This window comes from Atractosteus spatula, chromosome 17, assembly GCF_055471065.1.
Source record: "Atractosteus spatula isolate fAtrSpa1 chromosome 17, fAtrSpa1.hap1, whole genome shotgun sequence".
Lineage (NCBI taxonomy): Eukaryota > Metazoa > Chordata > Actinopteri > Semionotiformes > Lepisosteidae > Atractosteus > Atractosteus spatula.
Genome location: NC_142722.1, coordinates 14,803,492 through 14,828,103, shown reverse-complemented (window position 1 = coordinate 14,828,103; position 24,612 = coordinate 14,803,492). Strand labels below are relative to the sequence as shown.

The 24,612-nt window shown below is 40.8% G+C and overlaps 1 protein-coding gene across 1 annotated transcript in view; it reads left to right on the top strand.

Moving 5' to 3' along the window:
- Nucleotides 1-24,372, top strand: part of LOC148819205 (rabphilin-3A-like) — a 36,423-nt gene extending 12,051 nt beyond the window's left edge. Inside the window, exons 4-22 of the mRNA XM_088935816.1 lie at nt 3,913-4,056; nt 4,634-4,763; nt 5,090-5,167; nt 6,125-6,296; nt 7,875-7,919; nt 10,290-10,412; nt 11,227-11,364; nt 12,836-12,904; nt 13,222-13,272; nt 14,031-14,207; nt 14,769-14,848; nt 15,197-15,271; nt 15,493-15,602; nt 16,206-16,332; nt 17,858-17,914; nt 18,489-18,640; nt 19,762-19,843; nt 20,702-20,798; nt 21,275-24,372. Of these exons, the coding sequence (XP_088791942.1) occupies nt 3,913-4,056; nt 4,634-4,763; nt 5,090-5,167; nt 6,125-6,296; nt 7,875-7,919; nt 10,290-10,412; nt 11,227-11,364; nt 12,836-12,904; nt 13,222-13,272; nt 14,031-14,207; nt 14,769-14,848; nt 15,197-15,271; nt 15,493-15,602; nt 16,206-16,332; nt 17,858-17,914; nt 18,489-18,640; nt 19,762-19,843; nt 20,702-20,798; nt 21,275-21,405 (2,038 nt within the window). The 3' untranslated portion in view covers nt 21,406-24,372. The remainder of the gene's footprint in view (nt 1-3,912; nt 4,057-4,633; nt 4,764-5,089; nt 5,168-6,124; nt 6,297-7,874; nt 7,920-10,289; nt 10,413-11,226; nt 11,365-12,835; nt 12,905-13,221; nt 13,273-14,030; nt 14,208-14,768; nt 14,849-15,196; nt 15,272-15,492; nt 15,603-16,205; nt 16,333-17,857; nt 17,915-18,488; nt 18,641-19,761; nt 19,844-20,701; nt 20,799-21,274) is intronic.
- Nucleotides 24,373-24,612: the final 240 nt, after the last annotated feature.

Below are 24,612 nucleotides of genomic sequence, written 5' to 3'. Positions count from 1 at the left end.
GAAAATGTGTGTTGTGAGGTTGAAAACATTAGAATCTAGGCTATTGCAGAGTGACAATATAGAATTACTAAAGAAAATCTCAAGAATGTTCTCAAGAAAATCCTAACTTTGAGAGGTGTCTTTGCTTCTTAAGCCAAACTGCCTCTGGTCAGCTTCATGATCTCAGACACTTGCTGCCTGAGGGAACTTGGACTGGACTAGTTAGACTCTGACTCCTGGACGCAGATACTTCTAGGACTAGTTGACTAATATGGCGGGTTACTTGGTTGAGACTGTCTGGGAGTGTTGTACTTTGTACCTTTACTGAAACAATAAAGCTGAACACCTCTTCCTCTGCTCTGTGGTCCTTAGGTCATCTTAGATTTCAGTAGACTTTCATCTGTGCTAACATATATTCCCACTGTGCCAAAACATTTCAGACAACAAGAGGAAAAACTGCTGTTACTACCATGTTATGCAATAGCACAGAAAGCTCAGATCGATTGCATTATCCTTTGTGTCTGTGAAACGTAAAATGTCACAACTATAGCTAGGTTAGCTGATCACAACTAGGTTAGCTGATCTGTATTTGATTGTCTTTTGTTTTTTAAAGGTACATTTAAGTGTCTTGAATAACATTCTTTTTTGTTCCTTGCTAAATACACTGAAAAATTGACTGAGAACTGTCGATTTCTTTCTCACATACTGTATATACATTACTACATTACTACATTCATGGTACAGTTTTTGTTGGGAGCTATTTAGGATTGTCATAACAAAGAGGCTGAATACGTATACAGTTATTTCCTGTTTTATATTCATGATCAATTTAGGAGGATATGTAGAAATTTGTTTGAACTTTAACATTATAGTGTTTCATGATGGTCAATGTAAAAAAATCCCAAATAAATGCATCATGATTTTATAACACAATAAAATGTGAAAACACCTGGGGTGGGGGTGAATACTTAAGATACATTTTGAAAGTGCTGACTCCCTTACAAGACATGGGCTGGGGACCATTCCGTAGTCTTGGAGCGACAGAGCAGAAAGCAGGGCTGTCCAGTTTTCAAAGTCCTCATACTCATACTGGAAACCGAAAGGCACCCAGAATCTCAGGAGTGCCAGTGGAAGGTGTATAAGGAGCTAACAGTTAGAACAAGCATTTACACAACTGTGATCTGTTTTGTGACTTTTTTAAAATGTGAGTTTTTATTAATTATTTTAATAATATCAATACCATTTGTTTTCCAAAGTGGAAAGTGAAAGTCATTTTAGAAGTTAGTTTTCTAAATTTTAGTAATTGAGATTCCAGTAACTCTAAAATCAAAGGCCTATCACGAGATATTAAGATGCTGTTAAGAAGGAGTAGTACAAAAAGTAGGGTATTGTAATCATATTTAAACAGATTTTATTAATGGTTTTCCTTTGTGGAATGAGCAAAAATATGTCATTGCATCACTGATTACATTAGAAACTGCATCTGACCTACTGCTTTTCCCTCTAGATGAAAGTACAGCTGCAGCACATATTGAATATTTGGGTGTTGCTAATGAGACTGCTAGACTTGAGTTTATTTTTAATAAGCACGTTTTCTAATTAATAGAGAGTGAGCTCATCCCATCTTCATTTGCCCTGGGGATGTGGGAGCACGTTTATGCTTCATGCACATTTTATTAAGTACATAGGACACCTCCTCAGTACGCCAGTACTGTAGCTCGTATAGCACAAGCTGCCTATTCTGAAACCTGAGGTTTTGATTCCCCTGATTGAATGTAAACTTCAGTATTGTTATTTCTCAAGCCATGAGAAACTAAATCTGCCTCACCTAGCAGAAAGGCTCATGCTGGGTGCAGGCCGAGCTCACTAGTTGAGTCACGGGCTTGACTTTGACTGGAATCCCCCAGGGGGTGTATAGTTGGCAAAGCTCTGCCAAGATATAGGTGGGATTAGCTGGTCAGGGCTCTCTGGGCTTTCCAGCAAACAGCAGTTTCTGCAAGGCAGCTGTAATGTCAATGAAAGACATTCTGCTCCATTGAGTGCCAGCACTCCTGTCAGGCTCTTTGGAGTTGCAGTGTGTGAAAGGATATTGACTCTGATGGGTAGATGGGTTGGAGGTGTCTGCTCATGCTCGTGCTCCTTGTGCACTACAGGAGTCACTGCTGCAAGACAAGACACGAAGAAACAACTCTCAGTCAAGGTAAATCTTCAGCACTACTGAGATTGCACAAGCGAAAATATAGTGATGAAACTTAACATCAAGCCAATCGCCTTGTGCCTGGAGTGTCCAGACCGTGGACTGTGAGAACAGTCCCATGACTTGGTTCAACTTCACCACAGCCAAGCAGTCAGTAATAAAGTGGCCCAAGTTCATTTTCTCACCACAAGGTAGACATTTGAAGAAACTCTGCCTGTTCCAATCAGGATATATCTGATTGGAAATATCTATTTCAAATTCCCTTCCATTCTAGGCAGGACATTTCTGTTCTAGGCAAAGTGTTGTGGTTCAGTTTTAAAAAAATATTTCTAGTAGTATAGTTCTGAAAACTAACCCCAGACTTCTAAATGCAAATCTGTTGTGCAGCAATATTTTCACCTCTCTTAATTTGCCGTTAGCAAGCTGTTGTATTAAGCATTTGTCTTACATTTTCTAGCAGTAGCACTTGATATCACACATAAGTTTTAGGTATGTTTCCATTTTAAGGATTCATTCCTTACCATTTTGAATTTGCTTCACTGCTTTTGTGGCAGTCAGGGTAATTAGATAAGGTTTTATCGCATGATAACGGGCATTAATCTGGATAATCTCTTGCCGTGTTAGGTCGAGCCATCAGAACTCCTTTTAGCAATAAAAGTTCTGTATTTTAAATCACCCTGAAAGGAAAGTGACTGATCTGGTGTACCTGCATGATCCCTCGTAAAGTCCTGCATGGAGCAGCCTAGTGCTTCTGACCAGACAGTCTGCCATCCTACCCACACGTCAAGAGGAGCATCCACTGCTTTTTCAGGAGGACTCTACACACTCGAGGATATCTGAAAAACAAAGTCAAAGGGAAAGTCTTGCCTGTCCTGGGACATTACATGACATTTTCCTGGATGTAAAATTTAATGTAAAATTTTGTTGCTTTACTTCATGGTGTTGAATGAAAAGATTGTGTATTACATAAGTTGTTCACTCTCACCCAAGAACTCGGCTCTTAGTTCTCAGCGTGAGCGTTGCCAATTTGGAATCTAAGGTTTAGAAATCGCCCCGTAAATCAGTCAGCGATCCTGAGTCTACTAAGGCTTTTTCTGTACAGCTTACTCAAAGTCACACTTTAATTTTAGCTTTTCTCAAAAGATCTTTTCTCTGGCTTTTTGTTTGATTTTTATGTCAAGAGACCTTTGCTATGGGATACTGGTTGCAAAAGGCGTTATGTATAAAGAAGGGTTCTGCTGTTTTTTATGAACAATTTAGTTCTCGTAATAAAAGTCAAGGGTTCCCCATCTCCCCATCACTGAATGTACCTGGTTACCTCACCTCTCAGAACGTCCTGCTGCAGATTCTAGCCATGCAGTGCTCAAAGAGGTTTGTGTTAAGACAAGGGATCGCAACATCAGGTACTCAGGCAACTTGTATTTGCCAAAGATAAATATGTAATTAACAAAATGTATGTGTAAATACATCTGTAATTAACAGGTATTCTTTCAAACATTGTCTTATTTTTACTTAAAAATTAAGTTGACTCAAATTGCCAATGACTTGAGGATTCAATACGTGGTATGACTTGATCAGCAAACACTGGTTCGCACGTGGTATCATCGGGAGTGGGGATTAACTCCAGCTAATTTTGTCTACTTAGTTTGTAAAACCTGGGTTGCCAAATGAAAAGCAACCGTTCATGTTGAACCGCATGCCTGTGCCCTAATGGCGCATGTTTGTTCGGCTGGCAGGATGGGCACCAGCTGGACGGTGCACTCAAACCGGACAGAGCCGCAGCGGATGAGTGAAGAGCTGACGGACGAGGAGAAGGAGATTATCAACAGAGTGATTGCCAGGGCAGAAAAGATGGAAGCCCTAGAACAAGAACGGATCGGGTGAGTTGACACCTAAGTAACAATGCGCCTTCTGGCTTTTGATGGAGCACACCGTGCTGGACAGAAATCGTTCATTTCGGTGACTACAAGTCGAGAAAGGTGGAAATACAGTTCATTTGAGTGGCTACATTATTATAAGGGCTTGAAAAGAACAGAATACAAATGTCCAAAATATAAAAAAGAACCCTAAACTATGCTTTAATGAAAGGAAAACATTTTTATCTATACTAACTAAAAAAAAAATTGTAGATGTTATACTTTTCCAGTTTCATATCTGCAGTAAATGAATAAAATGGGGAGGGACCTCTGCAGGACAAAAATCTTGAGAATGACCAGATGGTGTCATTTCTGTGGAGGAACTCATCCTGAAAGAAGCCAGACTGTCAGCACTGACAACATGGCTGGTAGGACTCTCCCTTAGTCGGCCATTGTGTCTTTTACTCTGCATGTCAGTGTTCACAGTATGTCATTTGTCAGTTCATAGAAGACATTACAAAAGGCAGTAAGAACATAGTGTGCTGGAAGAACTCTGGGCAATGGAGAATCCTGTCTTACTCGAGTCTTGCCTTTGCTCCAGACGGCTGGTGACCCGCCTGGACGATATGCGGAAGAACGCCTGTGGCGATGGTATGTCTCGCTGTGTTCTGTGCGGGGAGCAGTTAGGCGTGGAGGGTGTGGCCTCGGTGGTGTGTGAAGACTGCAAGAAGGTACGGACTGTGAGAGCGCAGTACTTTCCCCATTCCAGGAAATAAAGTTTCTTACTACTAGGAGTTCAAGCAGTATAGTAACTCCCTTTCAACCAATGTGTCAAAGAAAAAAAAATACACATAGGCAGATTTCATCCTCCTCCACAGCTTTTAATGTAAAGTTATAAATTATAATTGTATCTGTGCACTTTTGCTAACAAGAAATTGCAATTAAAGAATGGCACTTTAGGTCTGACACAATTTTGAACATCAGCCAAGAAAGAAGACAGCGCAGGCTTGTCTGGATACAGTTCCCGATGTGTGTGTGTGTGTTTGCATTTCTGCAGCATGTGTGCAGGAAATGCGGTGTGGAGAGTCGGCCGCGCTCGGTGTGGCTGTGCAAGATCTGCAGTGAGCAGAGGGAGGTAAGAGGCACTGGAATCCTTCGGTTGTAATTGAGGAGCGTTCTGTGTATCCCATCAGTCATTTGGATTGATTTAGGGCAGGGTAGTCTGAAACTGGTTCTTGAGCGCGGGTTCATTTGCAGGTTTCTGTTCCAAAGCACACGAGTCTCAATGACATAAATCAGCTTGGGTTTATTTTACTCAAGTTTTACCAGGTCTTTTGGTTGCTGCTTCCACTTTAAAAAAGACCTAGGAGAACTGCAGACACACCAGTTTACAAAGACCACAGCCTACCACCCTGATATTGCATGCTATGAACGGTCTATGAATAAAAGAGAAAGACAGGGTAATCTGTGACTCACATTTTTTTTTTCTTTAAATACATTAAACCTAAAACTAACTGCAAACATAATGTGGTCCGAGAGGGTATTTCCTTAAGAGCTGTCCATGCTTTGATAAATCTGGCAGGGCTGAGGCATGCCTAGAGAGCCCTCTGCTGATGAGACGTGAGGTGCCCTTGCTGACAGGACAGGACCACAGCCCCTTCACTGGCCCTCCAGGCAGATCAGAATCTGCTCTACTGTACAGTATGTACATGAGTGCCCACAGACGATCAGAGAGGCCTGAACTCTGAGTTCCAGTATAGCAATGTCATTTTCTGAGCAAATTCACATAAATTCTATGGTCTTTGAGAAAAAGAGGTAGAATTACATAATTATATGTAATTGACACCTGAAGAAGGCTCCACAGCTGAAACATTGTGTTCTCTTTCTTCTTTTCTTCAGCATGGAATAAACCTATTACTTGTTCCTTTACATAATTATATATACCTTCTCTGTTTCTGTAAACTCACCTCCTTCACACAGAGCAGTAACTCCATAAAGTAGCTTACTGTACATGTCACCATCGTTAAGACAGCAGTTAAACAGAGTATACACAGTGATTTATAGTGTTAATAAAAGTTCTTCTGTTGTGCAGGTCTGGAAGCGTTCTGGAGCCTGGTTCTTCAAGGGTTTGCCCAAGCAGTTTCTGCCTTCTCCCATGCCAATCTCCAAGCCCAAAGATCCTAGTCTCCAGAGGGAGGCGGACTCCAAGGAGCCCCCCAGCAGGGAGCAGAGAGCCAGCAGCTATCCAAGGACTCTGGGCCGAGGTGAGTTTTGCACAATGGGAAATGCTTACTGTAGTATTGGTTCTGTGTAAGTGTAAAAGTCAAATTGTTACTCTATTTTAAAAAATGAGCCTGTACAGAATTAGATTTCCTTTAAGATTTAACTGCATTGCTCAAAGGAGAGAGCCTTTGAGCAATGCAAAATCACACCCATGCTTTTTAATTAAAAAAAGCTTTAGCAACCACCACAACATGCATGGAAACGCAGGTGGAAGAAAGTTCTGTTCCTGACAAGTCCAATTAGGTCTGCCCTCTCTGGCCCATCTGGAGATTTAGATCTCTGCTTGAGAGTCTTTGATTGGAGCACAATCCAGCACAAACATTCAGTGCTAGTATAGTCAGAGAGGAAGACCTAAAGTTAAGAATCAGAACCGAAATGTTGGAACGTACACAAGAATGCTTGGAAAGACAATCCGAGAGTGAAGCTGGCATTGCAGTGCCTTCCTCAACAGCTCAAGTAACAACCAGAATTTTTCCTTACTGTCTCCACCACATATTGATCATGATTAAACATTAAACTGAAAAAACAAGCCTTGTATTCTACCTGTGGATTTTCTCAAAGATTGTCAAGGAAGGTGGCCTGGCAGCGTAGGAGAATATCCATCTGATCAAATGTCTGCTGACATCTTAACATGCTTATCTCCAAAGCAGCTGACTACCGGCCTCATCGTTACCATTGTCGCCTCTGACTTGTGCTTTCCCACAGCACAGTTATTACAGGCGGCTCCTTGCTCGTTGTCCATGATTGCTGGTGTGCTGCAGGGCAGTGGTTTAGCAGTTGGGTCTTGTGAGTGCCATGGATGGCCTGATGAAACACGCAAACCTCTGTGCTCCTTCCAGACAGGGAACCTTCAGTCAGAAAGCCTACTTGTGTCATGCATGGAAATAGTACCAATGCAAATTGATGTTGGGAGAAGGCTGGGCTAACAGTCAGCTCTTTACCACTTTTACGTCAGTAATGGCCTTCAGCAAGTCTGTCACCAGTCATTGGAAAGCACTTCAGACTGGAAGCATGTTAATATGAGGTGGCATTGACTTTTTTTTTGTTCAATGGCAAAAGACCATTGAACAAAATTTGCCATTTTCCCTTTTAGTTTTCCTTTGTCCTTGACCCTGATGTTCAAACTCTGTTAAGCTTTGTTTGTGGGAATTGCCGGGGTAGTGGAAAAATACTTTTGACTTTGCTTGATTTGATTTAATGATAAATTTAGATTAGGGGTATCCAAACATGGGGGGCCTGTGTGTCTGTAGGTCTTCTACAGTAGGTCTCTTTAAGTCAGTAGTATTTGAACACCTAGGTGATGCTGTCAAACAGGTCCATTTCAGCCAATAATGAGCTGTTTGATGTAGTTAAGAAGTGAATTTGAATGAAAACCCACAGACATACCTCCCTCCAGGACCGGGATTCGATCTATTGCTGACCAGAGCTTGTATATTTAACATTTGTCTTCATTTGACACAGTATTTGTTCCAAAACATTTTTTAAGCTCTAGTTCCCGTTATTAGTTGTTTTTTTTTTTGTCATTAAGACCTCTAATTAAGATCTCTTCCACTTCTCAGGGCAAACGGAGAGCCAGGTTCTGAGTGCAGAGCAGGACACTGCTGGTAAGTATGACAGTACTTTCAAATGATACTGGGTCTTCTCACCCACTACTGAATCACCCACTCCATTATCATTCATCATAGGATTCTGTTGGCTTGGTTTGCCTGTCTTGTCTCAGAGTGGATATTACCAAGATTACTGGATTGTTAAAACAGACTGTTGAGCAATAGATGGTCATGGAAATACTGTGTGACTGAGACCTCATGGAGAAGTACATTCCCATGGGCAAAGATGATACACAGCACAGGGCACTAACATCACCAGCGTACACCACAGAGTGCATGATTTGTATAGAGGATACAACATCTCCAGCACATCTCGCCAGTCAACTTTCAATCAATCAGGACAGGATGGCAATGTGCAACAGCTGAAACCTGGACATCAACAGTCATGGTTTTATTGTACTTGTCATCCAAGTTACAGTTACACAGTTTCACACCCAATTAGAGAGGGACTGCACCGGGTTGAAGACCATTTTCTGGATGGATGAAGCCCATCTTACAATTCATGTCCTTGCCCATACTCATAGTTTGTTCTGGGGGGTCCCAAATCCACATGGCCAGGCCGATCTCATGCAGCGCTGCAAACACCGTTCTGGGTGCCTTTCTGGGGGAAGTGGCTCCTTTCAGGTTAGCAGCAGTAGCTGGCTGCTCCACTTACGCATTCTGTAGTGGCAAAGGCAATATAATTGTGTTACAGGGGTCAATGGAAACAACCCTAAAAAAAAAACACAAGGCATGTTGTTTTTTTGCATTTGTATCAGGTAACAAGTCCCATAAGATATACATTAGAACCCAGGTTATTGTGGAGATGAAACAACATGCTTCCTATGGCAGCTCTGAATTTAAATCTGTCTATGCAGCCAGCTGTGGTCTTAGTAGTTAAGAACGACAGTGTGCAGTTAACGAAGGTCTTGTCTTGAAAATAGTTTTTCCTAAAAAGATGGCAGAGATCTTAGGATTCTCATGCAATCATTTGTTATTGCCGTAATGATAACAAGGTGGCAGTGGGGACTACTGTCCTGAATAAGCAGTCTGTGGACACCTGATGGCTGTGAAGGAGTAGTATGAAGTCAGATGTGAAAAAATGTCTAAAATGTCGTCCAAGTTGTCAGGTATATCAGTCATCTCATACTGAACCAGTTAGATCTACACTGGTCATGTAAAATTCTGGACATTCTGGTTGTGGCATTTTACTGTGAAAGTCAGCAAAGGATCCACCTTTGTTAACAATTACATCTGTGCTCTGTATTTCTGTTTATTTTACAACTTTCAGTCCAAATAATTTCCCAGAACACTATAAATCCACATCCTAATATTGTTTACAAACATTAAAGACAACCAAGCAGTTTTGTAACCTTTTTTTTTTTCTTTCTGCTCTAAATAATTTATTTTTAAACTGGCTGTGTTTTCGTACCATTATCCTTTTGAAAAAACACAGAAATCACCATCTGGAGAGCATAACAATGCTCTAAATGCATATTTTCTGAGAAGCTTTTTCTTAAATGAGGAAAAGGAATCCTAAAATTAATCAACAAATCCTAATCCTTGCTTAAATGGCAGAGCCTAGATTAAGCCGTGCATCTGAAAGCAAAAAAGCATAAAATACAAAAGTTCACAAATGCATGGAAGCCATTTGGCCTATCGCATTTGGTTACTTGTAACTCCTCCAAGACTCCAGCCATTTCAGAAATGCCAGGTTCTCAGACACAAGCTTCTTGAATGTGCAATGTCAGCTGTTTGTGCCTTTCTGTTGTGACACACCCAGGGGCAGTGTGTCGGAGTAGCAAGGCTGAAGAAAAACAGATGCACAAATGCTGTTGTAGTATAAAAATAGTGCTATATATTTACATTGCAAGAAAACAAGACCAAACACAACACAATAAAACACAAAACTAAAAACTGAAGCACCCCTTCGAGCTACTGCCTAAACCTTTCTGAGTCCTGTTCTATTTACTAGCCAGATGGCTAAAATGTTAACGGGCTGCAAAGTACAGTCTCTCTCCAAGACTCCTCTCTCAGAACCCTTCTCTGCTTTCTTCCTCCCTTCAATCAGATAGTAGAGGACCTGATGTCTTCCTTAGATTAAAGGTATTGACCAGCCTGGAAGCTTCAGCTTCCATGTTTTTTAAACCAGCCCAACCAATCATCTTTCTCAACTGATTGAGGGAGACAGTCACAGCACCCTTTTCACTGTGTAAAAATGGTTTCCTGTCCTGAATGCTCCCAAACTTTAATTTCCTGTGTGTTCCCAAGTAACCTCAGTTGAAGACTACAAATGTTAAGTTCCTGTCACTGGTATGAGTGTGACTCGCCCTTCAGACAGGTGTTTAAGGTGTGCAGGCTCAAATCGTTCTTGTTCCCTGATTCTAGTGAAGACTCGGGACCCAATCCACCATAACACTGAGCAGGGTGGCTACAGCTCTGAGGAAGATGGGGCTGCTGGCACCTACAGAGCTGCCAGGAGAGCACTGAGACAGCAGCGCTCAGAGGCCAGTAAGCAATCCTGCATTCAAGTCCTCCACAGATAACAGCCTCTTTACTGTCTCCCTACATCCTCCTTCTGCTCGGAAACTGTACTGAGGAAAACAAGCTTATGTTGACCACAAAGGAGCAAATTAACCATACTTGTAAAATACCAGTATTTGTAGCTACACTTGTAGAACACCAATGCAATGAGAGATTATTTGCACATGATTTATGCAATTCAGTGTAGCGCTTAGATGCTACCAGAGCAGCATAAAAAACTGTAAAGGGCACGCAGGTTTTATAGACCTCTTGTTGATAATAAATCCCTTTAACTTTTTTTAACTGTATCTGAAGGGGTTAATGGGTTTGGATAGTAACAGTGGGCACATTTTGTATTGCTTAAACTGTGAAGACAATTTCCCCTTGCTCTTATACCCTTTTCCAGTTCATTCTCACTAGTGAATTGTGTCTGGCCAGGTGGATGAAGCCAACCAGTCCCCAATACCTGTCTTCTCATTGAGTCTAATGGCTTCATTCTGCCCTGGAAGTTGCTTGTTAGCACAGCACAGGCATGTTTCTCATCTCTCAGCTCATCAGTGGGAAGTGTGTGTTATCCTTCTAGGCAGAGGGATCCTGTTTGCCTTGGGCACTCAGGCAGTCGTGTGGTTTGCACGTGCCCAGCGCCATCACTGACCCACAAATCCATCTTACTGGCCGAAGCGGGTTTTTGTAAGAAATGTTTAAGTGTTTAAAGATGTGAGGTGACCTCCCTGTCTCTGGAAACGGAGCCTGGGGAAGCTGGCGAGAAAGCGAGGTGATTCAGATCTGCCGTTTTTCACAGACACTGAAAACCTGAGCCGGGGGAGCTGTCCTCCAGTGGCCCGCAAGCCGCAAGAGACACGGATGGCTCCCAGCAGCACGGAGAGCCAGGACTCCTACTTCAAAGAGGCCGATGGAGATATGAACAGAGGTCCAGTAGGTTAGTACAGACACGCAGGGAATAGCTGAAACACCTTTTACTGGGCCTTTTACCCTGTCCAGCTCTTTGTTTTATTCATTTTTCTTATTAGAAGTTGTGGCACCTCATTCGGGTCTCTCTGATCTGGGAAAAAAAATCTTGGCAATAACTTTCCCTCATCAACAAGCATGCATCCTCATCTTTCTAAGGCTGCATCATTTCAGTCTGTCTGTATAAAAAATGGCTTTTCTTAGGATTAACCAAAGTACTGTTGTCTCTTCCCTGCAGGCTCAATGTCTTCTTCATATTACTGGTATCAGTATATAAACATACTGTTATAGATGTGGACTCTCATGGCATTCTACAGCTTTAGGATGATGTCTAGATATGTACTGTGCTTTTTGACCATAAAGCCTAACGTGTTATCTATGTTTTTACAGTATATCACCTCCCCACCATATGGTTAGCTGTAGTGTTTCAATTTCCATTATACCTTTGGCACTTTCATGATAACTTCTGTGTCTGCCCACATTTGCATTTTGTGTAGTTCTTGTTGTATTACTGATGTAGTATTCTTCAGCTCCTTCTAGGTTTGTATCATCAACAGATTTGTTAAGTCCAGTGAATATTCTATTACAAGGAATAGCAGGTTCATGCTGGAAGGCTCAGGACTGCTTCTGAAGTATCAGTGCCACCTTCTTGGCTCGTCCAGTTGTTTGGGCATAGCTGACATACATGGCATGTGCAGACGAATCATGGAAGTGTTTTATATCATAATGCAATGTGCATTCAAAGGTATTAGCTTTATGATTGCTGACTCCCATGAAGTACAGTACATGTCTATTGATTCTAATACTTGTTCTCACTGTTCCTTGCTCCTGGGCAGTTTCATACAGTAATTAAGACCTATTGCTGTCAACATTGCAGCACAGTAATTATTCACTGCCTAAATGAATATGGAATTTTGAACCTTGCTCCTCATAAACTTTCAAATTAACATTTTGTCTTGTATTTCAGTACACAAAAGTCTCAATCCAAGGGTGACAAGAAGCACTGCATTTTGACACCTACACAGGGTTAGACTGTATTAGTCCCTGACTAAGAACCCTAATCTCTCTGAAAATATGGACCTTATCAGCTTCTACTACACTACTTTTTTGGTGTAGTAGAACATATTTCATCAAAGAACATGTAACAGACTAGAAATAAAAAAACAGTTGTTAATGTTGCACTTATTTATAGTCTTAATTTTCTTTTGCATCCTCACACATTGTGCTGTAAAATCCTGGAAAAAGACTAAGAAGATAGAAAAATACCCTAATGTGAACAACGATTTTCGTTTTTTAAATTTTGCTCCTTCCAATGGATAATGCCGGATGTTCTACGTTGACAGTAATGGAAGAAGTGGTGTAGATGAGTGGTACAGAGCAGCGCCGGTGCACAGTGTGAGACAGTCCTGTGAATGTGTCTTCCTCTCTCCCTGTGTGCCCAGCCGTGAAGAGAGCCAGCTCAGTGCAGGCGTCCCGCCCCCCGCCGGCCTCTGCCCAGGTGGCTCAGCCAGGTAAAGCCATGGCACTGTGCTCTTATAGCACTGCACCTGCACATCTGCTCGGCCTTTAGAGCTCAGGACACTGAGAAATATGGGACATGAAACACGCATACTCCAGTTGTATCATGTTCATACTGGTTTGACTTACTTGACCTCCGGAGGAGCAAGTAAAATGTTTTCAGCTATAAAGATGATTTCATATATTTTTATATATGACCCATTAATTTGCATTTCCCAAGGATGAATGTACTGCACCCCTTTATTAAACTCAGTGCTACCCATAAAACACTTGGCTAGTGAGATGACCACTTTCTGTTTGCACCTGACAGGGAGCAGAGCTTCTCAGAACCCCCCTTCTCGGTACCCAGAAGAAAAACAAGGTGAGAGTCCTCTACTGATGCTGCAGTTACAGTACAGTCGGGATTCTTTCATTTGTAGTGTCTTTGCATGCTTGTGTCTTTTGTAGATATATACCTTTCTTAATAGACTGCAGGCCATATTCAGCTGCAATTATCTTCGTAAACACCAGAATCCCATAATACGTAAATAATGCACACATGTGAATCCATTCAGCCATGATGCACAATGCTGTTTATTCTTGGGGAGGGCTGCAGCACACAGGAGTCAGGGCTGGAAGCACAAGGCACTAGGTACGATTGCTCCCTGGAGAGGATGCCAGTCTCATGCAGGGCCTGCCAAAACAGGGAAAACCGCCATGGGAAAGTGGAGAAGATGCAAATTCCACACAGAAAGGAACTCCAGGAAAAGAACCGAGGAGCTATGAAGCTACATTGATGACTGCAAGGTCACCGTGCCACCCATAAAACTACAAATGTTTGGATCCAAAAAAGGACCAGAAGTTACCAAATTTCATTGATTCTCAGAGTAATTCCACCCTAGGTGGTTTATGATTGAAGTAGAGGCAGACGTTTAGAGCATGATTTGCCATGAAGACTACAGTGAAGCATCTGCTTGTTTCGTGCTATAACCTTCCCCTAAGAACACTACAACTATAATGCCAATATCATTGAAGAAGATGGGTAAAACAAGTAAAAGGCACATCAGTTTGAATTGCATCATCAGTTAACGATAATAATAATAATTATTGTGTGGCTCGTTCTATGTGTTGTTTTCTCAGCAGGACAGATGGATAGTGCTTACTCCACAGGCACTCAGAGAGATGAGAGGTCTGTTATGCCAGGGAAGGATGAGAAGAGGCAGGCAGCCTCTTACAGCACCCCCCCAGTTCGGCACCAGCAGCCCCCCCCAGAGGAGGATGAGGAAGAGGCCAACAGCTATGATTCTGATGAAGCCAGTAAGATTCCGTAAAACTGGTCTCCTGTCTGTCCTCCATACTGCGGGTGACTGGGCTTTTTCTTGATTTGGCCCAAAGCTCTGGAATTCTATCCCAAAGAAAATCAGAGAGTCACTTTCCCTGAGCACTTTCAAAACTTAAAACCTTTCTTAGAAGGGCTTTTATGTGGCTAGTTCTTAGTTTGCCCCTTTGTTTTCCTACCGTATTCCAAACTCTTATTGTAGTTGTGTCATTCTGCGGTGTCCTCTTATTGTGTGCTTTTTGGTCTTTCCGTAAAGCTCTCTGAGAAGCCACTTTTAATAGCGCTGTATAAAAATAAAATTTGATGTTATTATTACTAATGAATATGAGAAAACGTCTTTTGGGCTAAGGGAGCATTTTAAAATCCAAACTTCCTGAAGCATCCTGTGATTCTGGTGCCAAAATTACACCCCAATGAGCTGTGTTTTCCCACAGAGATATTTCTTCAGATGACTGACTGAAAAGATAGGACTGTTCGACTGATGTGTGTAATGTCTGAATTGTGAATGATATAATGCCTGTGCTGTGTTCACATTGCAGCAACTCTGGGATCTCTGGAATTCAGCCTTCTTTATGAGCAAGAAAATAGCTCCTTACACTGCACTATCATCAGAGGAAAGGTGAGTTTGGGACAGAGAATCACAGCTCTTTAAAATCGGAAACTTGCAGTGTTTTCTAAAAACTGAGTGTGGGTGTCAGAATGAATCGAGTATTATAGTTGTTATACTGTACGTGCCATATTCTGTGAGAGGAATAACTGCTTTGTTATGAATTAGAATTAACTACTTCACTTTATTTGAAGGACCAAGTCTGTTGTATACAGTATACACAAACATGGTTTACAGCTGAAATTGCAGCTACAACAAATTAATGGTTTTAGCTGGAGTAAGAAAACAAGAAGAAAAAGAGCGGTGTCATTTTAGTTGAATTCAAGGTAAATATCATGATGTCATGATTTGCTCCTGCAGGGGCTGAAGCCAATGGACTCCAATGGGCTGGCAGATCCATACGTCAAGCTGCACCTGTTGCCAGGAGCCAGTAAGGTAAACGGAGAAAATGCCACCGTCGCACACGTACCTGCCTGCAGGTAGGTATAGCTCAGTGCTCTAGTTTGCTGGACCCACCAGGGACTACTGTACATACCAGGGGGATAAATGACAATTGGTAATCATCAACTGGTTATGATCACGTGCTTAATTTTATAATTACAGTACATATAAAAGAAACACATGGCGATGCCCATCTCTTTTTTTTCCATGTTTAGTCAAACAAGCTGCGAACCAAGACTCTGAGAAACACCCGAAACCCGATGTGGAACGAATCTCTGGTCTACCACGGCATCACTGATGAAGACATGCAGAGAAAGACACTGAGGTAACCATGGCGACCCGTCCCTGCCTGCGAAACAGGGCAGCACAGAGAGCAAATGTGTTTAAAACACAATGGTTTTGCACTGCTGCATTCTCATCTATGATTGTATGTAAATATCCTGTGGAGATTTTTGAGATGTGGAAATTTCTGTTGCCTGAAATATAACCATTTACACCTGCAGGTGGACAAAATTCTCACTGTGTGCTCACTCATCCGCACGTGTTCCCCTTGATCATAAACAGATAATCCAGTCGCTGTTTAGTCAGTAATAACAATAGGCAAGCGAAGAAGAGACTGCAAGCTCTGGGAGCCGAAGTTGTTGTTTTTTACACTTGGTATTGACCGAGGAAACAAGTAGACCATTTTGTATTTCCTGTTTATATTTTTGCTACCTGCATCTGAAACACCAGATATAGATTTTATATGAATATACTTATATGAAGTATGTACATTTACTTTATTGAAAATATGTATACTGTATTCAGTTGAAAAGGGGAATATTTAATGTTTTCAGGGCACATGTGACTGACAAGAGCACCTCTGGGTGTGTCTTATTGACTGAACAGGGAATATTAATGGTGTGGGTTTTCATTGTTTTCACTCCAGGATCTCAGTCTGCGATGAAGACAAATTCGGTCACAATGAGTTCATTGGGGAAACACGAGTGTCTTTGAAGAAACTGAAAATCAACCAGAAGAAGAACTTCAATGTGTGTCTGGAGAGAGTCATCCCGGTGAGCTAGGCTGTTTTCTGTAAAGACTGTGCAAACAAGACTAGTATTGTTAGATCCAGAACTTCTTTCTGTCATTCCGATTTGAAAAAGAATGGGGTTGAGGGAAGGGGTTGCTGTTTTGCACCTCCTGGGTTTTATCTACACATTATACACTTTCCACCGTGGAGATGAGGAATTGAAGGACAGTGACAAAATAAATACAAAGTTGCTTCCTGGCAAGAAATATAGAATAATTTCTAATGAAAAAACACCCCCTGATTTTATACATGTGCATGTTTTGTGCACAGTGCAAGACTGTATATCTAATGCTGATTTAGAAAACAATTTCAAATGCCCTTCACTCCCTTTGACTTAAAAAGTGTCAACTGGGTGGTTTGGAAGGCAAGAGAGTGTCCTAATATGGAATTCGGACAGACTGGTAAGAGAACGTTCAATGGTTTTCAGAATTCTGTGCTAGAATTCATTCAGTTGGATTCTCACCAAAAGTGTTTTTGACATCAATTGGCATACACACGCTCACTTTGGTTTAGCAGACTTCTTGATGAATGAGAATACCTTTATTCACTCACACAGATACCTAATATATACACTATATAACCAAACATACTGGGACAACAGACTGTACATTACATCTGTTCAAACAGTAAGGAGGGCGTAGGCCCACACTTATGATGAAGCTAAATGTCTGCTGCAGTCCCAAAATGCTAATGACCTCAGATGTGTTTTCATTTTGGTCCCTCAGTGCAATTTTGCAGAGGAGCAAGAGGGCAATGAATAATTTGGTCTTTCAATCTTTGTTTCAATTTTTAATTAGTGATTTTTAATTACTAAAGTGAACATCAGCACCTGGCAAGCTTGGACTGGAAGAGGACTCTTCTTTTCCAGGAGATCTTTGTTTTTAGTTTTAGTTTTCCTAGGAACGTAAGGACAGTTACAAAGGAAGCCATTCCGCCCATCTAGCTTATATGGGTGTTGTTAGTAGAGAATTAATCCAAATATCTCATCCAATCTTCTTGAAAGAAGCCAGGGCATCACCTTTAACAACATAGTTGTGGAACTCCGTCCATACTGTACTTCCACTACCCTTTGACTAAAGAAGTGGCTCCTCTTCTCAGTTTTAAATGCACCTCATTATTTGAAGTACAGTTTATCCGCGTTCTTTATCACATTTCTTTAGCTTCCATCACACAGTACCTGACCATCATAAAACCATTAATGATCTTGGAGCTCTATCTGCTTGCTGAGAGCCGCAGAATCCGTAGGCTGTACCCTCCCAGGATATTTCCCAGGGAAGAATATTAGAACCTTTCACTCTCTGCCACAATATATATTGAATGTAATATTCAGCATTTTATTATCCACGTGAGATCAATACAGAGCTGAAGAGAAATTGCAACCATGGGTTTATTGTGGAGACTTGGGCATCCCTTAATACACTCAAGATTTATATCTGCATCAAAATTATATTTTTATTGCATATACTGTATTTCTTGTATGCATTTTGGTTCTGTTTTATCGTTCTCAGATGAAGCGTGCTGGAACAGCAGGCTCCGCCCGTGGCATGGCTCTCTATGAGGAGGAGGTAACTATTGCTCACACCCATTCTGCAGTAGCAGCTAGGAGGACAAGTGATGATCTAAATAAGATTCAGAAAATGGACAAATTTAAACAGTAGTAGTAGTACAATACAAGTGACTACTTATAAGACAGAAAAAATCTAAAAGGAATCAATAATATTGACCATGGCAATTATTTCAGATGAACGTCCTACATCCTACAGGTCTCAAGGAAATAATTAAAAATCAGTTCCACACCAGTTTGTGAGAACATTTTTATACAGAGGATTATTTGTTTACATAGTGGGGGTGTACCGAGATCTTTACAAACATTTAACGTTGAGACAGAATCAATAATGCATGTATAAAAAAGATACAGCACTCAGAAGAGTGTTTGTAATACATACCTGTAGTATTTACCACAGGAGGGGTCAAGGACGATGTAAAGATTATGACTGGGGTTGAGGGTTTGTGTTGGGGTAGGTATTTGAACCTGTTACGTCTTTTGGTCTTAAATGATCGTGAGTGCTGTTCAGTGTGTGTAGCCTATATGACAGTGTTAGCAGTGCAGTGCCCAGGATGTTCCGGTTCTGTGCTCAGGTGAAGGATGGCAGTGAGGTGGAGGAGCGCGGCCGTATCCTGGTGTCTCTCATGTACAGCACACAGCAGGGCCGGCTCATCGTGGGCATCATCCGCTGTGTCCACCTGGCAGCTATGGATGCCAACGGATATTCTGACCCCTTCGTCAAAATGTATGAACCCTGGATATGCCTTTCTTTTTGTAAATATTGTGCTAGGTAATTACCAGTCCAGTATGGGAGCCAGGACAGGGCATCACAGACAAGGATGTTGTACACAAGGGAGCATTTTGCCCGGCCACCCTTAATGCTCTGCCTGCAAAAAAACATATTTAATTCCACAGAGCATTTTACTGGATGTATAAGTAATTCAATCTTATGATCTCTTTTAAAAAACATGCTATACAGTATACAACAGGACTCCCAGAGTTGGCTTCTTGTGGGCAACAATCCTGTAGATTTTGCTGGTCTCTTTAAATCAGCAGCAACTAAGAGCTTTTGCATAAGGTTTAACTTGGTCCAGTTATGCCTTAATTCAACTAATTTAACCCTTGTCCAAAGGTTTTTGTAGTTATGATGGTTTCAAGAGACACAAGTGTATATATTAAATACTGCAAGGTTTGCAAGCAAAGAATCACTATGAATTATGGCTAAGGGAATATATGTAATGCAGTGCTTGTTTATATCAAACTGATTTGATTTGCCTTATTAACTTGTTACATTTATAGTATCCAGGTCTTGTAATTTGACTGCTTTGGTCATTTACACCAAGCATCATCTTCACAGCGATGAGCAAAATTAACAAATCACATGGAAAACCTATCCAGTTATTAACAATATTATGTTACTCCACTTCTCATGTGAGCTATAAGAGCCAACGGATTGTGATCCTTGTGAACTGGAATTGGGCACGCGTGGCCTGTGATAATTCAGCAGTTTAGTGGATTAGCAATGAGCAATGCAGGAGGGAGGGACTTTCCCCTCTGTGGCCAAGACAGAGACAGTTCGGCGACGAGGAAGAGGGTCCTAGGAACCCCTGCCTTCTGCTGTAGAGGTGTCCAACACTAAGTAGTACATACTGTACATGTCCCTTTACACTACACTGGAGAGTAACGTCTGTGCTCTTCTGGGGCAACGGATTGTTCACAAGCACATGACAGAGATGGGGACAAGCTTGGATATCGATGTGCCTTGAACTGCAGCCAGGAATGGTACAGACAGATGTATCAAATGGACCACGTCTCAGGTGTACTTGAATGATTCTTTTTTCCATCTTTCCCATCTCTCTGTTCTAGCTGTCTAAAGCCTGACATGGGGAAAAAAGCCAAATATAAAACCCAGATTAAGAAGAAGACTCTGAACCCAGAATTCAACGAGGTGATCTGAAATTTTATTTTCCAGTTACAAAATGAAAATGCATGTTTTTTTCCCCCCACTAATGACACTTTTGTGCCAATTTCATTTTAGCAATGATTTTGCCAAATCAGAACACCTGCTTGTACCTCTTCCATTATTTGTATTTTACTTCTTGACAGAGTGAAAAAATGAAAATCTCTCTTGGTATTTTAGCTGTGAGTACTGTAAACTCTGTCCAGGAGCCTCAGAAGAAATCATCCGAGTTTGGCTTATGAAATACTAGAAGCATTTCTGTATACATTTAAATTGATACAATAATTCAATATTATTGTATAAATAAATCATTAATACAATAATAAATACTCAAACAGTATACAGTAAATGCATGATGACATTGGCTTTTAGCTTTGTATTCTGAAATAAAGGGGTATGCATTAATTAAAAACTGTCAATGAAATAGTGTTAATTTCCTATTACAACAAACATCTAAAATGTTATATTTTATTACATATTTGTATTTTAGGATCCCTTGAGTTGTTAGTCCTTGGACAGTTTTTTAGAATCACCCATAAGTAGGCTATAAGGGTACACGAGTTTCTGAATTCCACTTGGGTGCCTGTGACTTTGCAGGGACACTATGATTCCTTAAATTGGCGTTCGCTCACTTGTAATGCAAGCGGAGCTTGTGTGGTTTCAAATCGGGAAAGGCACTGACACTGGAGGAGGCAGTGCACTGCTCCTCATTCTCCACATGGCATTTTCAACAGTGAAAACTGAGGAAGGACATCAAATAGAAATGAAGAGACATTTTTTGTTTAGAAAAAAAGGTGACAATATGAAGATTTTTTCCCCCCACAAACCGATGTTGTTGTGTTTCAGGAATTCTGCTATGAAATCAAACACAGCGAACTGGCAAAGAAATCCCTTGATATCTCCGTGTGGGATTATGACATTGGAAAATCAAATGATTACATTGGTAAGTGCAGGAGCTCTCTGCCGCCACTGAGCCGGTATTTTCCAGACCGTTTACTACCAAACAGCCCATACAGACACAGCTCACCATCTCGGGGAAAAAACAACCCTTTAACACCTCACACAGATGAACAGTACCAAATGATCGGTCTAAGGTCTTATGCAAATGACGGCACCCCTACAGCATCCCCAGTCTCCATAAGTGGGCACTGGATTTGAAATTCAGGTTCAGAAGGAAGAGCGCCACCTACTGGTCCACCAGCACAACAGCAGCCACATGGCTTTCCTTAATGCAACTCCAGACCTAGAGAGCTTAAGACAACAGGCTACAATTGGTCATGCAACCTTAGAATCTCCCCTTGGGCACCTCCTCTCCACCCACTCAGCCCAATCCGAATAGTCACTATAGTGTAAGATCATTTATCACTGTGCTGTGCTTCTCATATCTCTGTATTACCGAGACGCCTGTCTTCTGCACAGGTGGCTGCCAGCTGGGAATCACAGCTAAAGGAGAGCGTCTGAAGCACTGGTATGAGTGCCTCAAGAACAAAGACAAGAAGATCGAGCGCTGGCACACCCTGCTGAATGAGAACCACGTCTCTAGCGATTAGGAAGCCCTGCATGCCTCCTCAGTTTCTCCAAACTTGTTGTTTTCCTGTCTTCCAGCACGCTGGCTAATGTTTCTGTCTGCTCAAGCCTTTCCATTTCTTGCTGGGTCCCTTCACACTTGATAAACTTCACTGTAAAGAAAGATGTTGCCACCCTCCCAGTGTTAAGTAGTTGGTGCATAAAGGTTTAACCACGTTTCATGTATGGATAATTTGTGATTAGAAGTGAAGGTTCCTCTTATTCCTTTAGTGAAAGGGTTGTGTAAAGCTTCTTAGTCCTTTCGCCACAATATTTTGTTAGAAATCTGGGGTGAACCGGGGTCACGAACTTTGCATTTTAGCCCAAATAAAGAGTTTAAATAAACATTGCAGAAGCATTACAGCTAGAAATTATGCCTTCCTAACTAAAAAAATCACATTATTTTGCTATTATTTCTAGATAATAGATAAACGTACTGTTTAGTTTCTCCATTGTAAATACGTTTAAAATTTATGAAACTTTACACAGGCTGGCAGTTGGCACAATGAACTGATGCTCTTTCTGTTCAGTCAAAAGGGGTCAGGAAAACCTCTCATTATTTCGTACCCCATTTTTTATTGCTTTACCATTGTGTCATGGCTATTCTGTCAGTGATCTGGCTGTATACAGTAGTTTAACTGTTTGTTCTCTCATACAGTGCTGAGAGAAGTTTTGTGAACCCCCTAGGATGATTCATATTCCTGTATATTTTACACCTGAAATGGAAATTGTGATTTTGTCGGTGATGGCAAACTATCCAACAAAACAGCCCCAAAGCTTGCTTCTTGTAACACCATGCTTGACTGTCAGGGTGAGATTCTGCAATGCTACCTTAATTCCCATAACTGTGTTAGGGGTTCAATTATTTTTTCTTTATACTACATGATGTATGAGAAAAAAGTTATTTACATATAAAAAATGAATATATTTTGGTAGCACTTAACTGGTACATACAGCAGCCTACAGTACATGTTAATATATATTAAAAAATGCTTTTGGGGAAGAAGGTGGGAAAAGTTGTCACTTCACTATTATGTTTAAGAGATCCTGTTCCTCTCCAAGTCAAAACAATCTTCACATTTACATTCTGAAGGTGCCAACATTGGAAAGGGCCAGTTTTATTGTGCTTTTTAAATAGCCAGTGTTTTCCTTGCAAGTTCCAGGTTTCGGACACGATCGTTCTGACCGAGATCACTGCGGTAGAATGAGACGACTCTGAACCTGTTCTGAAGCGTATCCAGAATAAGCAGTCCCTCAGAAATTAATGTTCTGCTCATTTTGCATGAAATCTGTTGATGGGCAGCTGGCTTCTATTATCTTGTGCTCAGAGCATTCATGCAGTAGCCCTTTTAGAGTGAAGGCTTTCACCCGTCCCTCTCTTGACATAATCTAGATGCTTTTGGCGTGCTATATATAGGCGAGTACTGCATATCAATGAAAGCACACTGTACAATGGAATGACCTCAGACTTTATATTACAATTTGCAAGTTCGACAAACCCTATGCATGATATGTCTTGTAGACCATAATGTGGACATCTTATGTTAATCCTGCATTTCTTTTTGTGTGATATTTCTTGATGTGTCTCGTATCTACCTTCTAAATCCTTAAACCAGTTTTTCCTTTTCTTTGAAAGAGAAGGCACTGGTGACAGATTCTTGTATTGAGTGCACAGTGTTTGAAGGTATTGAGAGTAATACAACTTTAGAACCTTTAGAGAAAGGAACTGAAAATTGAAAATACAATTTGTCATGGCTTGTATAGCATTCATCTTTGTGGTCAGATCACTGTATTTTGTCCTCCTAAGCAATTTCACATGCCAGCATGAAGGATGTAGATGAAGAAGAGTTGTCCGGCTCAGAAGTGTCCAGCGCTGGTCCAGGAGAGCCATACTTCTGCAGGTCTTGTATTAAATGGTCAGTTCAGCAGGAAATGAATTCCAGAAGACAGCGTAGCTTTCCTGGCCTAGGGCTGGATGCTCCTGGTCTAACTTCTTATAGCACAGAAATGAGAAATGTACCTAGCCAAGTACATGAAAAGAAAAGTGTACAGAAAGGGTTGGACTGCACATTCCTCATTAAATATCAAGGCAAATATAATGGCAGTTTTAAAAAAATACTTTTATCAGTTAAAATAATATTATATTACAAGCTTTTTATTTTCAGTGCAACATTTTCACTACACAACCTTACATGAGCCTTGACCTGTAGTACATTATTTGTTGATGTTATATACCTGTTAAGCTTAAAGCATCAATTTAAGAATGATAGAAATGTTAATGTTTCTCATTATCTATTATCTGTGGAGGTTTTTAACCAGCCAGCAACTGGTGTGCCTATACCTTAATTAGTTACGAATTTGGTCCATTTAATTTAAGCAGTTTTATGCCCATCTTGCAAGTTCAGAATGAACACCAGGGTGTTTATTTGCAAAGATGACTGATTAATCTCTGTGTGCGATAAATTTACATGTATCACATATGGATTGATCAATCATTTTGGCAAATTCTCTTTTTTTCTAGAGATATAATTTTTCCTATTGTCTATACAGGAGCTACTGTATTATTATTAGCAGCCTCATCATCTGATTGGTGAAATATCATGCTCTGTTTCTGTTCATTCTACCTTGTAGAATTCTCAGGGTATTGACAAATGAGTCATTAAGGGAAAGATTTGTGCATTCAGCTACAAAAACTGATTCATTCACCAGTGCTTTTAGTCTTTTCCTTCAATTTCCTTTCGTTGATAATATTATGACAGTGTTAGTTTATCTTTTATTCATTTTCATGCAATTGTTTGAATGAACATCTGATTTTCTCTTATTGTAAATAAGTAGTGCATGCACTGAGGAATATATCCTATAATGTTTGCAATTGGATTAGCATGTAAAGATTTTTCTTTATGACCACTATGGTTTACACATACTCGTGGAAAATAAAAAAAAAACTGAAGGAACTGTATTGATGTGAATCTTATTCTCAAGAGTTCAATTGCTGTTTTCCTTTGCATGAGTTATTTTAACTGTCAGGTGACAAGGAATTATAGTTTCTCAGAATATTTTTGTTGTAACTCATGGTTACTTGTGCAGTGAAGTCCAGATTTTATTTTGATATCCACAGGAAGTATAAAAATCTTCTTAAAATATCATGCGGTAGGATCGGTCCATACTATTTTTAAGCATGAGTTGAACTC